The sequence below is a fragment of the Scyliorhinus canicula genome, chromosome 13 (assembly GCF_902713615.1).
Source record: "Scyliorhinus canicula chromosome 13, sScyCan1.1, whole genome shotgun sequence".
NCBI classification, from domain to species: Eukaryota; Metazoa; Chordata; class Chondrichthyes; order Carcharhiniformes; family Scyliorhinidae; genus Scyliorhinus; species Scyliorhinus canicula.
This window is the reverse complement of record NC_052158.1, coordinates 51,900,872-51,915,275: the sequence shown is the minus strand read 5'-3', so window position 1 is coordinate 51,915,275 and position 14,404 is coordinate 51,900,872. Positions and strand designations below refer to the sequence as shown.

Here is a 14,404-nt window from a genome sequence, read left to right as displayed (position 1 = left end):
CCCCTCAGTTCCCAATCCCAATGTGACCCCCCTCCGTCCCCAATCCCAATGTGACCCCCTCAGTCCCCAATCCCAATGTGAATCTCCTCAAACCCCAATCCCAATGTGACCCCTCAGTTCCCAATCCCAATGTGACCCCCCTCCGTCCCCAATCCCAATGTGACCCCCTCAGTCCCCAATCCCAATGTTAATCCCCTCAGTCCCCAAACACAATGTGACCCCCTCAGCCCCAATCCAAATGTGACACCCTCAGTCCCCAATCCCAATGTGAATCTCCTCAAACCCCAATCCCAATGTGACCCCCTCAGTCCCCAATCCCAATGTGACCCCCCCTCAGTCCCCAATCCCAATGTGAATCCCCTCAGTCCCCAATCCCAATGTGACCCCCTCAGACCCCAATCGCAATGTGAATCCCCTCAGTCCCCAATCCCAATGTGACCCCCTCAGTCCCCAATCCCAATGTGACCCCCTCATTGCCCAAACCCATTGTCCATTCCCAAATTAACCCCCTCATTGTCCATTCCCAAATTAACCCCCTACAGCCCCAAATCCCAATGTGACCCCCTCAGTCCCGAATTCCAATGTGACCCCGACCCCTCAGCCGCCAATGTGATGGGGGCGGGTTGCTGTTGAGTTTCGGTTGATCTGAAGTTACTTTCGATTCCACTTTCCGGGTTTGGTGAAGAAGCTCTCTCCCTCCGTCTCTCTCTCTGGAAATGGCGCTGGTTGATGTTTGCGGGTTTCAGGACTGGGGTCGGGCTGCATTCCCTTTCGGAGAAAAAGAGCAGTTTCTGGATCAGGGGCATGACTTTGCTTTCGGTGCCAGGAACGGGGAAATATCCGTGCCGCGGGGGTTGGATGTGAGTAATTGGAGTTTCACTCTGCTAATGTTTGAATTGGTTCCGGTTTCTTCAACATCACACTCGTTTTCTGAACTAAAAACTGTAAAGCAGAAAAACAGGAGGATTGTGGAGAGGCAGAGTGAGAAAAACAGTGACAGGCACATATAAACTCAAAGTCTGTGTGTGAGAGGGGATGACTGTGTGTGGGAAGAGAGAGAACCGTGAGAGTGTAAGAGACACGACTGTGAGTCAGAGAGAGACACATGTATGCGTGTGTGTGAAGGACAGGGTTGTGTGTGAGAAATGTGTGATAGAAACAGGACTGTCTGAGGTAGACTCAGAAATGGGAGTGAGAGACAGAACTGTGTCTGAGGGAGAGAGAAGAATGAGTGAGTGAGAGACAGGGCTATGTGTCTGAGAAACAGAGAAATGTGAGTGAGCGAGACGACTGTGAATGTGAGAGGAGCAGGACTGTGTCAGAGAGAGAGAAATGTGGAAGAGACAGGACTGTTGGGTGCTCTGGATCCGTGGAACACATACAGGCCACCAACACTTAAAATAGTACAACACTATTTTATTAAACTATAAACTGTTGAACATACTCTGACTGTGGGTTAACACGATGTTAGATTAAACTAAAGACCTATGCCTAGCCTAACTAGTCTAATCACTCAGCACATGGTGAGTGATGGAACCATCAATTCAGCGAACACGTGTAGTTGGATCTGAATAGAGGCTTTAATACACTTACAACAGAGCCAGCCTATTCGTCGTTGAACTTCAGATGTACTGCAGGCTGGCTCTAAGGCACTGATCTTTATACATCGGTCCCAGGGGGAGGAGTCCTGGGCGGAGCCAAGGGAGGAGCCCAGTACAAACTATTGCGTACTCCCAGAGTGACTCCCCCTGGTGGTCGGATAGTGCAACTGTACTTACAATGGTGGATAGTGAACATATATACACGGAGTTATATTGGCAACTATATACAGCATTGATCTTACAACGGGTAGATAACGAACATATATACATGGAGTGATATTGGCAACTATATATAGTGTGAATCACATTCACCACAATGAGGATCTGTGCTGTAAGCTCTTGTACTTCTGAAAGGGCGGGGAAACTGATGCCCTCTGTCTTTATAGTGAGTGTGCTCTAACTGGTGATTGGCTGCGGTGTTATGCATGTTGATTGGTCTTGCTGTGTGTCAATCAGAGTGTGTGTCTGCACCATGATATACTGGTGTATATTATGACACCCCCCTTTTAAAAAAAAAATGTATGTTTGTGGCAATAAATAATGTGTGGTGATAATGTTCTTAACTACGTGTGGGGTGCGAAGACATATTTACAGGACTATGTACATGAAAACTAACCTATTTACAAGGGAAGGTGCCTGGTGCAGAGAAGCAGTATGCAACAAGAGGAACGAGAACAGCATTAACCAGGAAAACGATCAAACAAGGCAACAAAACAAGTCAGAGAGTCCATAACTTTGCAAAGTTCATAAGTTTAGTCTCTGAGGTGGGCGATGAATTCTGGTTGACCGCCTCAGGGGTGGGTCGAGAGCCGCCGGTTCAGGAGCGGGCTGGACGGCATCACAGTCAGGGGGAGGCAGAGTGACAGGAAACTCTGCACAGTCCGTGGCAGGGTCAGCATGAGGGCGAGGCAACACCGGAGGATCACGTGGCGGGCGTGGAATGAGGCGAAGGGCGCGTCGATTGCTGCGCAGAACAGAGCCATCTGGTAGCCGAACCAGAAATGAGCGGGGGGGCCACCTGCCTAAGGACAACAGCGGTTGCAGACCAGCCACCATCCGGAAGATGGACGCGAATGTTGTCATCTGGAGCGAGAGCGGGGAGATCAGCGGCACGGGAGTCATGAGCCGCCTTGTGCTGTGCACGAGACAGCTGCATCCGGCGAAGAACCGGGACGTGGTCGAGGTCTGGGACATGGATGGACGGCATCGTCATCCTCAGGGTGCGATTCATGAGTAGTTGGGCTGGCGACAGGCCAGTGGACAGGGGGGCGGAGCGACAGGCCAGTGGACAGGGGAGAGGAGCGATAGACCAGTGGACAGGGGGGCGGAGCGATAGGCCAGTGGACAGGGGGGCGGAGCGACAGGCCAGTGGACAGGGGAGAGGAGCGATAGACCAGTAAGGCAAGGTAGCAATCAGACCCAGCATCGGCAGCCTTGCATAGGAGCCTCTTGACGATGTGTACTCACTTCTCCGCTTTGCCGTTGGATTGGGGGTACAGGAGATTGGACGTCACATGGGCACAATTGTACCACCAGGCAAAGCTGGACCATTCCTGGCTGGTGAAGCAGGGGCCATTGTCTGACATCACCGTGAGTGGGATGCCGTGTCGAGCAAAGGTTTCTATGCATGCCCGAAAGACTGCGGACAAAGTGAGGTCGTGCAACCGTATCACCTTGAAAAGTAGTCCACGATCAGGACATAGTCTCTCCCCAGCGCGTGGAACAGGTCGATGCCCACCTTGGTCCAAGGTGACGTGACCAACTCATGGGGCTGCAGTGTCTCTCATGGTTGGGCCGGCTGAAAGCGCTGACAGGTGGGACAGTCGAGCACTGTGTTGGCGATGTCATCATTGATACCGGACCAGTACACAGCCTCTCTGGCCCGTCGGCGACACTTCCCCACGCCCAGGTGGCCCTCGCGGAATTGTTCCAGGACAAGCTGGTGCATGCTAAGCGGGATCACAATGCGGTCCAGTTTCAGAAGAACCACATCTATTACAGCCAGATCGTCTCTGATGTTATAGAACTGAGGGCATTGACCCTTGAGCCACCCGTCCATCAGGTGGTGCATGACATGCTGTAGCAGGGGGTCAGCTACCGTTTTGCAGCGAATTTGGACAAGGCGTTCATCTGAGGCAGGGCGATTGGAGGCCGCGAATGCCACATGGGCGTCAACCTGGCAGACAAACCCCACTGGGTCATATGGAGTGTTGACTGACCTGGAGAGAGTGTACGCAACGATGAGGTCCTTGCTCGGGGTGTACACCAGCTGGAAGTCTTATCTCCGGAGCTTGAGCAGAATACGCTGGAGGCGAGGCGTCATGTCGTTCAAGTCCTTCTGTATTATATTGACCAGCGGGCGATGGTTGGTCTCAACGGTGAATTGAGAAAGCCTATAGACATAATCGTGAAATTTCACAACACCGGTCAGAAGGCCCAGGCATTCCTTTTCTATCTGCTTGTAGTGCTGCTCCGTGGGGTCATTGCCCACGACGCATATGCAACAGGGGCCCATGATAAGGCCGCATCACGATGCAGGAGCACGGCTCCAATGCCGGACTGACTGGCATCTGTCGAAAGTTTGGTCTCTTTTGCTGGATTAAAGAAAGCTAAGACCGGGGCCGTTGTTAGTTTAGCTCTGAGTTCCCTCCATTCACGCTTGTGGGCAGGGAGCCACTGGAAGTCTGTCGTCTTCCTGACCAGGTTCCTGAGAGCCGTGGTGTGAGAGGCGAGGTTAAGGATAAACTTCCCTAAAAATGTCACCATCCCCAAAAACCGGAGGACCGCCTTCTTGTCTTCTGGCGTTCTCATAGCTGTGATGGCAGCTACCTTGTCCGCATCCGGCTGCACACCCAATTGGGAGATGTGATCCCCTCGGAACTTGATATCTGTCTGACCAAAAGAGCACGGCTCTGTTGAGGCAGAGGCCATGTTCATGTATCCGTCTGAAGATGCGCTGGAGGCGATTAACGTGCTCCTGCGGGGTGGTGGACCAGATGATTATGTCATCGACATAGATGCGAACACCTTCAATCCATTCCATGATTTGTTCCATGATCCTATGGAACACCTCGGACGCAGAGATGATCCCAAACGGCATTCTGTTGTAGCAATATCTTCCAAAGGGGGTAATGAACGTGCAGAGTTTGCTGCTAGATTCATCAAGCTGGATTTGCCAGAATCCTTTTGAGGTGTTGAGTTTGGTAAAGAGCTTGGCGTGAGCCATTTCACATGTGAGCTCTTCGCGCTTTGGAATTGGATGGTGCTCCCTCATGATATTGCGATTGAGATCCTTGGGATCAATGCAAATTCTCAATTCGCCGGAAGGCTTTTTTACACATACCATGGAACTGACCCAGTCGGTCGGTTCCGTGACCCTGGAGATCACTCCTTGGTCCTGAAGGTCTTGCAGCTGCTGCTTGAGGCGGTCCAGGTGGAACCGTATTTGGGACCGGTTGACCGTAAGGGTGGCACACCACTCGTCATCCGGATCGATGCTGTGTATCAGTAGAGGCTGATTCTGTGCTTTGGGTACACCCTGTTTTTTCTTATGATGCCGACTTGAAAAGGCGCCTTCGGGTCATCGGTGTCGAAATCAAGTATGTGATTTAAAGTGGAGTATTCGGAGTATTGCGTGCAATTCTGGTCACCGCAATTTAGCATGGCCAATCTACCTAACCTGCACATCTTTGGACTGTGGGAGGAGACCGGAGCACCCGGAGGAAACTCACGCACACACGGGGAGGACGTGCAGACTCCGCACAGACAGTGACCCAAGCCGGGAATCGAACCTGGGACGCTGGAGCTGCGAAGCAACTGTGCTAACCACTGTGCTACCATGCTGCCTTTTTCACAGAGTATATTTTGGTCAGTTGCTTAAAACACATTCTGTGACTATTCAAGGGGAAGACTATTTTAGAATTGGTGATATGTTTTGAGACAGGTGGCGGAATTCTCCAGCCTCGTTTTTCTCAGCCGCGCATCCATCGCTGGTGACGGATTCTATCCTCACACCACTTGTCAATTCGATTACCCATTGAAACCACCCCATGCTGCCAGGAAACCTGTTAACGGGTGTGTAGCCATTGGGAAAAGTGAATCCCAACGACTGGAGAATTCCGGCCAGGTTTAATAAGTGACATCACAGTAAAGGATTCTTTAGGCAAGTGTGATCAGAATATGATGGAATTTCACATTAAATTTGAAGATGATAAATGAAGTTCTGAAACTAGTGTCAAACTTAATAATGGCATTACAAGGGTATGAAGATAAAATTTGCTAATGTGGAATGGGAAAATAGGTACAAAGGTAGAGAAGCAAAGAGATATTCAAGGGGATACCTCATAATTCTCGACAAAGATATATTCCACTATGGAAGGCAAACTCCATGAGAAGGATTCATCATTTGCTGCCAACTAAGGGAATGAAGGTTGAAATAAAAGACAGACAATGCCATGAATTGGTAGGTAAGAAAATTGGTGAACTTTTATAAACAAGAAAGAGATGACTGAAAATTAATGCTGAGAGAGAAATTAGAGTATGAGGAAATTAGTAAGAAATATAAGAAAAACAGAGTAAGAATTTCCAAAAGTGTATAAAAAGGCAAGAATAGCTAAAGTATGCATTTAACATAGAACATAGAATTTATAGTGCAGAAGGGGGCCATTCGGCCCATCAATCTGCACCGGCCCTTGGAAAGAGCACCCCACTTAAGCCCCACACCTCCACCCTATCCCCGTAACCCTAGTAACCACACTTAACTGTATTGGATAGGAAGGGGCTGGTTTAGCTCACAAGGCTAAATCGCTGGCTTATAAAGCAGACCAAGCAGGCCAGCAGCACGGTTCGATTCCTGTACCAGCCTCCCCGGACAGGCGCCGGAATGTGGCGACTAGGGGCTTTTCACAGTAACTTCATTGAAGCCTACTCGTGACAATAAGCGATTTTCATTTTCATTTTCAAGTATAATCATCTGGAAAGGAATAATTTGATTAGAGATAGTCAACACGGTTTTGTGAAGGGTAAGTCATGCCTCACAAACCTTATTGAGTTCTTTGAGAAGGTGACCAAACAGGTGGATGAGGGTAAAGCAGTTGATGTGGTGTATATGGATTTCAGTAAAGTGTTTGATAAGGTTCCCCACAGTAGACTATTGCAGAAAATACGGAGGCATGGGATTCAGGGTGATTTAGCAATTTGGATCAGAAATTGGCTAGTTGGAAGAAGACAAAGGGTGGTGGTTGATGGGAAATGTTCAGACTGGAGTGCAGTTACTAGTGGTGTACCACAAGGATCTGTTTTGGGGCCACTGCTGTTTGTCATTTTTATAAATGACCTGGAGGAGGGCGTAGAAGGATGGGTGAGTACATTTGCAGATGACACTAAAGTCGGTGGAGTTGTGGACAGTGCCGAAGGATGTTACAAGTTACAGAGGGACATAGATAAGCTGCAGAGCTGGGATGAGACGTGGCAAATGGAGTTTAATGTGGAGAAGTGTGAGGTGATTCACTTTGGAAAGAATAACAGGAATGCGGAATATTTGGCTAATGGTAAAATTCTTGGTAGTGTGGATGAGCAGAGGGATCTCGGTGTCCATGTACATAGATCCCTGAAAGTTGCCACCCAGGTTGATAGGGTTGTGAAGAAGGCCTATGGTATGTTGGCCTTTATTGGTAGAGGGATTGAGTTCCGGAGCCATGAGGTCATGTTGCAGTTGTACAAAACTCTAGTACGGCTGCATTTGGAGTATTGCGTACAGTTCTGGTCGCCTCATTATAGGAAGGACGTGGAAGCTTTGGAACGGGTGCAGAGGAGATTTACCAGGATGTTGCCTGGTATGGAGGGAAAATCTTATGAGGAAAGGCTTATGGACTTGAGGTTGTTTTCGTTAGAGAGAAGAAGGTTAAGAGGTGACTTAATAGAGGCATACAAAATGATCAGAGGGTTAGATAGGGTGGACAGCGAGAGCCTTCTCCCGCGGATGGAGGTGGCTAGCACGAGGGGATATAGCCTTAAATTGAGGGGTAATAGATATAGGACAGAGGTCAGAGGTGGGTTTTTTACGCAAAGAGTGGTGAGACCGTGGAATGCCCTACCTGCAACAGTAGTGAACTCGCCAACATTGAGGGCATTTAAAAGTTTATTGGATAAGCATATGGATGATAAGGGCATAGTGTAGGTTAGATGGCCTTTAGTTTTTTTCCATGTCAGTGCAACATCGAGGGCCGAAGGGCCTGTACTGCGCTGTATCATTCTATGTTCTATGTTCTATTCGGGAGTCTCGTTTTCGACCACAGAAACGCCTGTCTACTCCCCTTACGATTGAATCCCCTATGACTATAGCCCTGCCATCCTTTTCCCCGCCCTTCTGTGCAGCAGAGCCAGCCACGGTGCCATGAGCCTGGCTACTACTGCCTTCCCCTGGTGAGTCATCTCCTCCAACAGCATCCATAACGATATACCTGTTTTGGAGGGAGATGACTGCAGCAGACACCTGCACTGCCTACCTGCTCTTTCTCTGCCTTTTGATCACCCATTTCCTGTCTCCCTCACCAATCCTAATCTGCGGTGTGACCAACTCACTGAATGTGCTATCCACGACCTCCTCAGCATCATGGATGCTCCAAAGTGAGTCCATCCGCAGTTCCAGAGCCGTAATGTGGTCTAACAGGAGCTGCAGCTGGACACACTTCCAGTGAAAAGTGTGAGGTGATTCATTTTGGAATAACAGGAAGACAGAGTACTGGGCTAATGGTAAGATTCTTGGTAGTGTGGATGAGCAGAGAGATCTCGGTGTCCATGTCCATAGGTCCCTGAAAGTTGCCACCCAGGTTGAGAGGGTTGTTAAGAAGGCGTACGGTGTGTTAGCTTTTATTGGTAGAGGGATTGACTTTCGGAACCATGAGGTCATGTTGCAGCTGTACAAAGCTCTGGTGCGGCCGCATTTGGGGTTAGGCGTTCAATTCTGGTCGCCACATTATAGGAAGGGTGTGGAAGCTTTGGAAAGGGTGCAGAGGAGATTTACCAGAATGTTGCCTGGTATGGAGGGAAGATCATATGAGGGAAGGCTGAGGGCAGCAGAGCAGAGCTACTGATTGGATGTTCCGGGGAAATTTGCATACGTGCAGTGCGGTCAGCCTAATTTGAAGGTGTACCTGCAAAAGAGACCCGAGGAGTTCTAGTGAAGGCAAGCATCCAGCAGAGGGCAGCAGAGCAGAGCTACTGATTGGCTGTTCTGGGGAAATTTGCATATGTGCAGTGTGGTCAGCCTTATTTGAAGGTGTACCTGCGAAAGAGACCTGAGGAGTTCGAGTGAAGGCAAGCATCCAGCAGAGGGCAGCAGAGCAGATCTACTGATTGGCTGTTCCGGGGAAATTTGCATACGTGCAGTGCGGTCAGCCTAGTTTGAAGGTATACCTGCGAAAGAGACCCGAGGAGTTTGAGTGAAGGCAAGCATCCAGCAGAGGGCAGCAGAGCAGAGCTAATGCATACGTGCAGTGCGGTGAGCCTAATTTTAAGGTGTACCTGCGAAAGAGACCCGAGGAGTTCGAGTGAAGGCAAGCATCCAGCAGAGGACAGCAGAGCAGAGCTACTGATTGGCTGTTCTGGGTAAATTTGCATACGTGCAGTGCGGTCAGCCTAATTTGAACGTGGTTTGTGGAGGGGCTGTTGTCAAGTGACAGTTAAACCCGAAACACTTCCTCAGTGTTTCTCCCCCCCACCTCCTCCTCTAACCAAAAAAAAAAGCCACGGTCGTTGGGAAGCGGGAGCAGGGGCCTGTCGTGAAGGTGAGTGAGTGCCTTTAAATTTGCTTACCTTTCAGCGGGAGCAGGGTTTGAGGGAATATCAGGTAAGCTCTTCCTTTCTTTTTCTTGTTTTTTTTAATCTAGAGGTGATGTCAGGGAAGGCACTACAATGCTCCTCCTGCAGAATGTTTGAGGTGAGGGATGCCGTCAGTGTCCCTGCTGATTTCATCTGTGGGATGTGCACCCAACTCCAGCTCCTCAAAAACCGTGTTAGGGAACTGGAGCTGGATGAACTTCGGATCATTCGGGAGGCAGAGGGGGTCATAGATAGAAGCTTCAGGGAGGTAGTTACGCCAAAGAATAAAGATAGATGGGTGACGGTGAGAGGGGCTGGGGGTAAGCAGTCAGTACAGGGATCGTTCCCCTTAGTAACAGGTATACCGCTTTGGATACTGTTGGGGGGGGGACTTACCAGGGGTCAGCCATGGGGTACAGGTCTCTGGCACAGAGTCTGTCCCTGTTGCTCAGAAGGGAAGGGGGAGAGGAGTAGAACATTAGTCATTGGAGACTCCATAGTTAGGGGGATAGATAGGAGATTCTGTGGGAACGAGAGAGACTCGCGGTTGGTGTTTTGCCTCCCAGGTGCCAGGGTCCGCGATGTCTCAGATCGTGTTTTCGGGATCCTTAAGGGGGAGGGGGAGCAGCCCCAAGTCGTGAGGGAACCACAGGTTACTAAAGCAGTTGAAACACTTGTCAAGAGGAAGAAGGAGGCTTATGTGAAGATGAGACGTGATGGTTCAGTTGGGTCGCTTGAGAGTTACACTTTAGCTAGGAAGGCTCTAAAGAGAGAGCTAAGAAGAGCCAATTGAGGACATGAGAAGTCTTTGGCAGGTAGGATCAAGAATAACCCTAAAGCTTTCTATAGGTATATCAGGAATAAAAGAATGACTAAGGTCAGAGTAGGGCCAGTCAAGGACAGTAGTGGGAAGTTGTGCGTAGAGTCCGAAGAGATAGGAGAGGTGCTAAATGAGTATTTTTCGTCAGTATTCACACAGGAAAAAGACAAAGTTGTCGAGGAGAATACTGAGATACAGGCTACTAGACTAGAAGGGCTTGAGGTTCATAAGGAGGAGGTGTTAGCGATTCTGGAAGGTGTGAAAATAGATAAGTCCCCTGGGCCGGATGGGATTTATCCTAGGATTCTCTGGGAAGCTAGGGATGAGATTGCTGAACCTTTGGCTTTGATCTTTAAGTCATCTTTGTCTACAGGAATAGTGCCAGAGGACTGCAGGATAGCAAATGTTGTCCCATTGTACAAGTAGGGGAGTGGATATAACCCCGGTAACTATAGACCAGTGAGCCTTACTTCTGTTGTGGGAAAAGTCTTGGAAAGGTTTATAAGAGATAGGATGGATAATCATCTGGAAAGGAATAAGTTGATTAGAGATAGTCAACATGGTTTTGTGAAGGGTGGGTCGTGCCTCACAAATCTCATTGAGTTCTTCGAGAAGGTGACCAAACAGGTGGATGAGGGTAAAGCAGTTGATGTGGTGTATATGGATTTCAGTAAAGCGTTTGATAAGTTTCCCCACGGTAGGCTATTGCAGAAAATACAGAGGCATGGGATTCAGGGTGATTTAGCAGTTTGGATCAGAAATTGGCTAGCTGATAGAAGACAAAGAGTGGTGGTTGATGGGAAATGCTCTGACTGGTGTCCAATTACTAGTGGTGTGCCACAAGGATCTGTTTTGGGGCCTCACGGTAGCATGGTGGTTAGCATCAATGCTTCACAGCTCCAGGGTCCCAGGTTCGTTTCCCGGCTGGGTCACTGTCTGTGTGGAGTCTGCACGTCCTCCCCGTGTGTGCGTGGGTTTCCTCCGGGTGCTCCGGTTTCCTCCCACAGTCCAAAGATGTGCGGGTTAGGTGGATTGGCCATGCTAAATTGCCCGTAGTGTAAGGTTAGTGGGGGGATTGTTGGGTTATGGGTATACGGGTTGCGTGGGTTTGAGTAGGGTGATCATTGTTCGGCGCAACATCGAGGGCCGAAGGGCCTGTTCTGTGCTGTACTGTTTTATGTTCTATGTTGTAAATGACCTGGAGGAGGGCGTAGAAGGATGGGTGAGTAAATTTTCTATGTTCTATGTTCTATGACACTAAAGTCGGTGGAGTTGTGGACAGTGCAGAAGGATGTTACAAGTTACAGAGGGACATAGATAAGCTGCAGCGCTGGGCTGACAGGTGGCAAATGGAGTTTAATGCAAAAAAGTGTGAGGTGATTCATTTTGGAAGGAATAACAGGAAGGCAGAGTACTGGGCTAATGGTAAGATTTTTGGTAGTGTGGACGAGCAGAGAAATCTCGGTGTCCATGTCCATAGATCCCTGAAAGTTGCCACCCAGGTTGAGAGGGTTGTTAAGAAGGCGTACGGTGTGTTAGCTTTTATTGGTAGAGGAATTGAGTTTCGGAGCCATGAGGTCATGTTGCAGCTGTACAAAACTCTGGTGCGGCCACATTTGGAGTATTGCGTGCAGTTCTGATCGCCACATTATAGGAAGGATGTGGAAGCATTGGAAAGGGTACAGAGGATATTTACAAGAATGTTGCCTGGTAAGGAGGGAAGATCATATGAGGGACGGCTGAAGGACTTGAGGTTGTTTTCGTTAGAGAGAAGAAGGTTAAGAGGGGACTTAATTGAGGCATACAAGATGATCAGAGGATTAGATAGGGTGGACATTGAGAGCCTTTTTCCTCGGATGGTGATGTCCAGCACGAGGGGACATAGCTTTAAATTGAGGGGAGATAGATATAGGACAGATGTCAGAGGTAGGTTCTTTGCTCAGAGAGTAGTAAGGGCGTGGAATGCCCTGCCTCAGGGGTGGGCAAACTTTTCCGTGCAAGGGCCGCATTCAGAAATTCACAATTCACAAAGGGCCGCATAGTATATTAAGTAAAATAATTACTTCACCCGGTTATGATTCTGGGCGCCTCATATAGAACATAGAACAGTACAGCACAGAACAGGCCCTTCGGCCCTCGATGTTGTGCCAAACAATGATCACCCTACTCAAGTCTACGTATCCACCCTATACCAGTAAGTAACCCAACAGCCCCCCCACCCATTAACCTTTAAAAAAAAATTAAAAAAAAAAAAAAAAATTAAAAAAAAAATTTTTTTTTTGTTTTTTTTTGTAATGACTTGGTGGGCCGCAGAAATACCTTTGGCGGGCCGCATGCGGCCCGCGGGCCGTAGTTTGCCCACCCCTGCCCTGCCTGCAACAGTAGTGGACTCGCCAACACTAAACGCATTCAAATGGTCATTGGATAGGCATATGGACGATAAGGGAATAGCGTAGAGGGACTTTAGAGGGGTTTCACAGGTCGGCGCAACATTGAGGGCCGAAGGGCCTGTACTGCACTGTAATGTTCTATGTTCTGTGGACACTAAGGGCAATTTAGCATGGCCAATCCACCTAACCAGCACATCTTTGGACTGGGGACTAAATTTTTCTTAAGAAAGTGAGACTGGGAGATTAATAATGGGAAAGAAGGAAATTACAGAGACTTTAAAAATATATATATTTAAATTCAAATTTTCAACATTTTAACATATTTACAACAATGCACAAACCATCCCCCCCCCCCCCCCCCCCCCTCGCCTCCTGCCCCGCACTTGACAGAAACCTGGTCCCCAAAATGTAAAACAAACAAGCCCATCTCTGGTAGAACCCCTCATCTGCCTCCCTCAGGGCAAATTTCACCTTCTCCACATACAGGAACTCCATTATATCCCCCACACACAGTGGGGAGAAGCTGACCACCCCAACAGAACCTGCCGGTGAGTAATCAATGACGCAAAGGCTATAACGTCTGCTCCCACTCCTGTCGGCAGGTCCGACAGCCTGAATATGGCCCCGGGGACCCGGCTCCAATCCCACACGCAGAACCTCAGACATGGTGCTGAAAAAACATCCCCAATATTTCTCCAACTTCAGGCAGGACCAGAACATATGGACATGATTGGCTGAGCCCCACCCACACCGTTTTGAACCATCCTCCACCCCCTCAAACAGCTGGTTCATCTTTGCCTTTGTTTAGTGTGTCTTATGCACTACTTTTACCTGAATCAGCCCCAGCCTCGCACACAAGGTCTTGGCATTAACCCTTCGTAGCACTTTGCATCATAATCCTTCCTCCAGCTGCACCCCCAACTCTTCCTCTCACTTGGCCTTATTTCCCTTCCATGGACCCCTTATCCTTCCTCCTCCATAATCCTGCTGTAGATCGCTGAGGCCACCCCACTTTCCAGCCTCCCTACTGACAGCACCTCCTTCAATAACGAGGATGGTGCCACCGGGAAGCTCGGGAAAATCTTTCTGGCAAAATTCCACATCAACATATATCTGAAGCCCTCCTCATGCTGGAGCCCGTACTTCATCCCCAGCTCCTCCAAAATTGCAAATCGCTCCTCCAGAAACAGATGCTTCATCTTTTTTACCCCTGTCTCCTCCCATCCCCGAACCTTGCATCTATCTTCCCTGGCTCGAACCTGTGATACTCTCTTATCGCCATTCACCACTTATGGACTGACCCGATTAACACGACACTCCTGTATGTTTCACCCGATGCCGGTGTCTATGTATTTACATTGTGTACCTTGTGTTGCCCTATTATGTATTTTCTTTTTATTTGATTTTATTTTTCATGTATTTAATGATCTGTTTGAGCAGAAAAATACTTTTTACTGTACCTCGGTACATGTGACAATAAACAAATCCAATCTATCGAACCCCTCAACTTGAAGTGCCGTTGAAATTGCCCCCATATCTTCAGCGTGCTACTACTAAGGATTACCTGAATACCTCCCCGGGGCAAATGATAGCGGTGCCGTCGCCAGTGCCCGCAACCCCGACCCATTACAAGAATCCGTCTCTATCCACGCCCTCAAAACCAGTAACAGTGGAAGAATTTGTGGGAGGTCCTGGGGTGGTTTGGGTTTGGGCAGGGCTTTATTGACTGGGTTCAGTTGCTGTACCAGGCACCAGTGGCAAGTGTGCAGACA

General features: G+C 48.9%; 1 protein-coding gene across 1 annotated transcript in view; it reads left to right on the top strand.

The window, feature by feature from the left end:
• Positions 1 to 645: 645 nt before the first annotated feature.
• LOC119975603 (antigen peptide transporter 2-like) overlaps positions 646 to 14,404 on the top strand; it is a 117,990-nt gene continuing 104,231 nt past the window's right edge. Inside the window, 1 exon segment of the mRNA XM_038815390.1 lies at positions 646 to 860. Coding sequence (XP_038671318.1) covers positions 717 to 860 — 144 coding nt within the window. The 5' untranslated portion in view covers positions 646 to 716.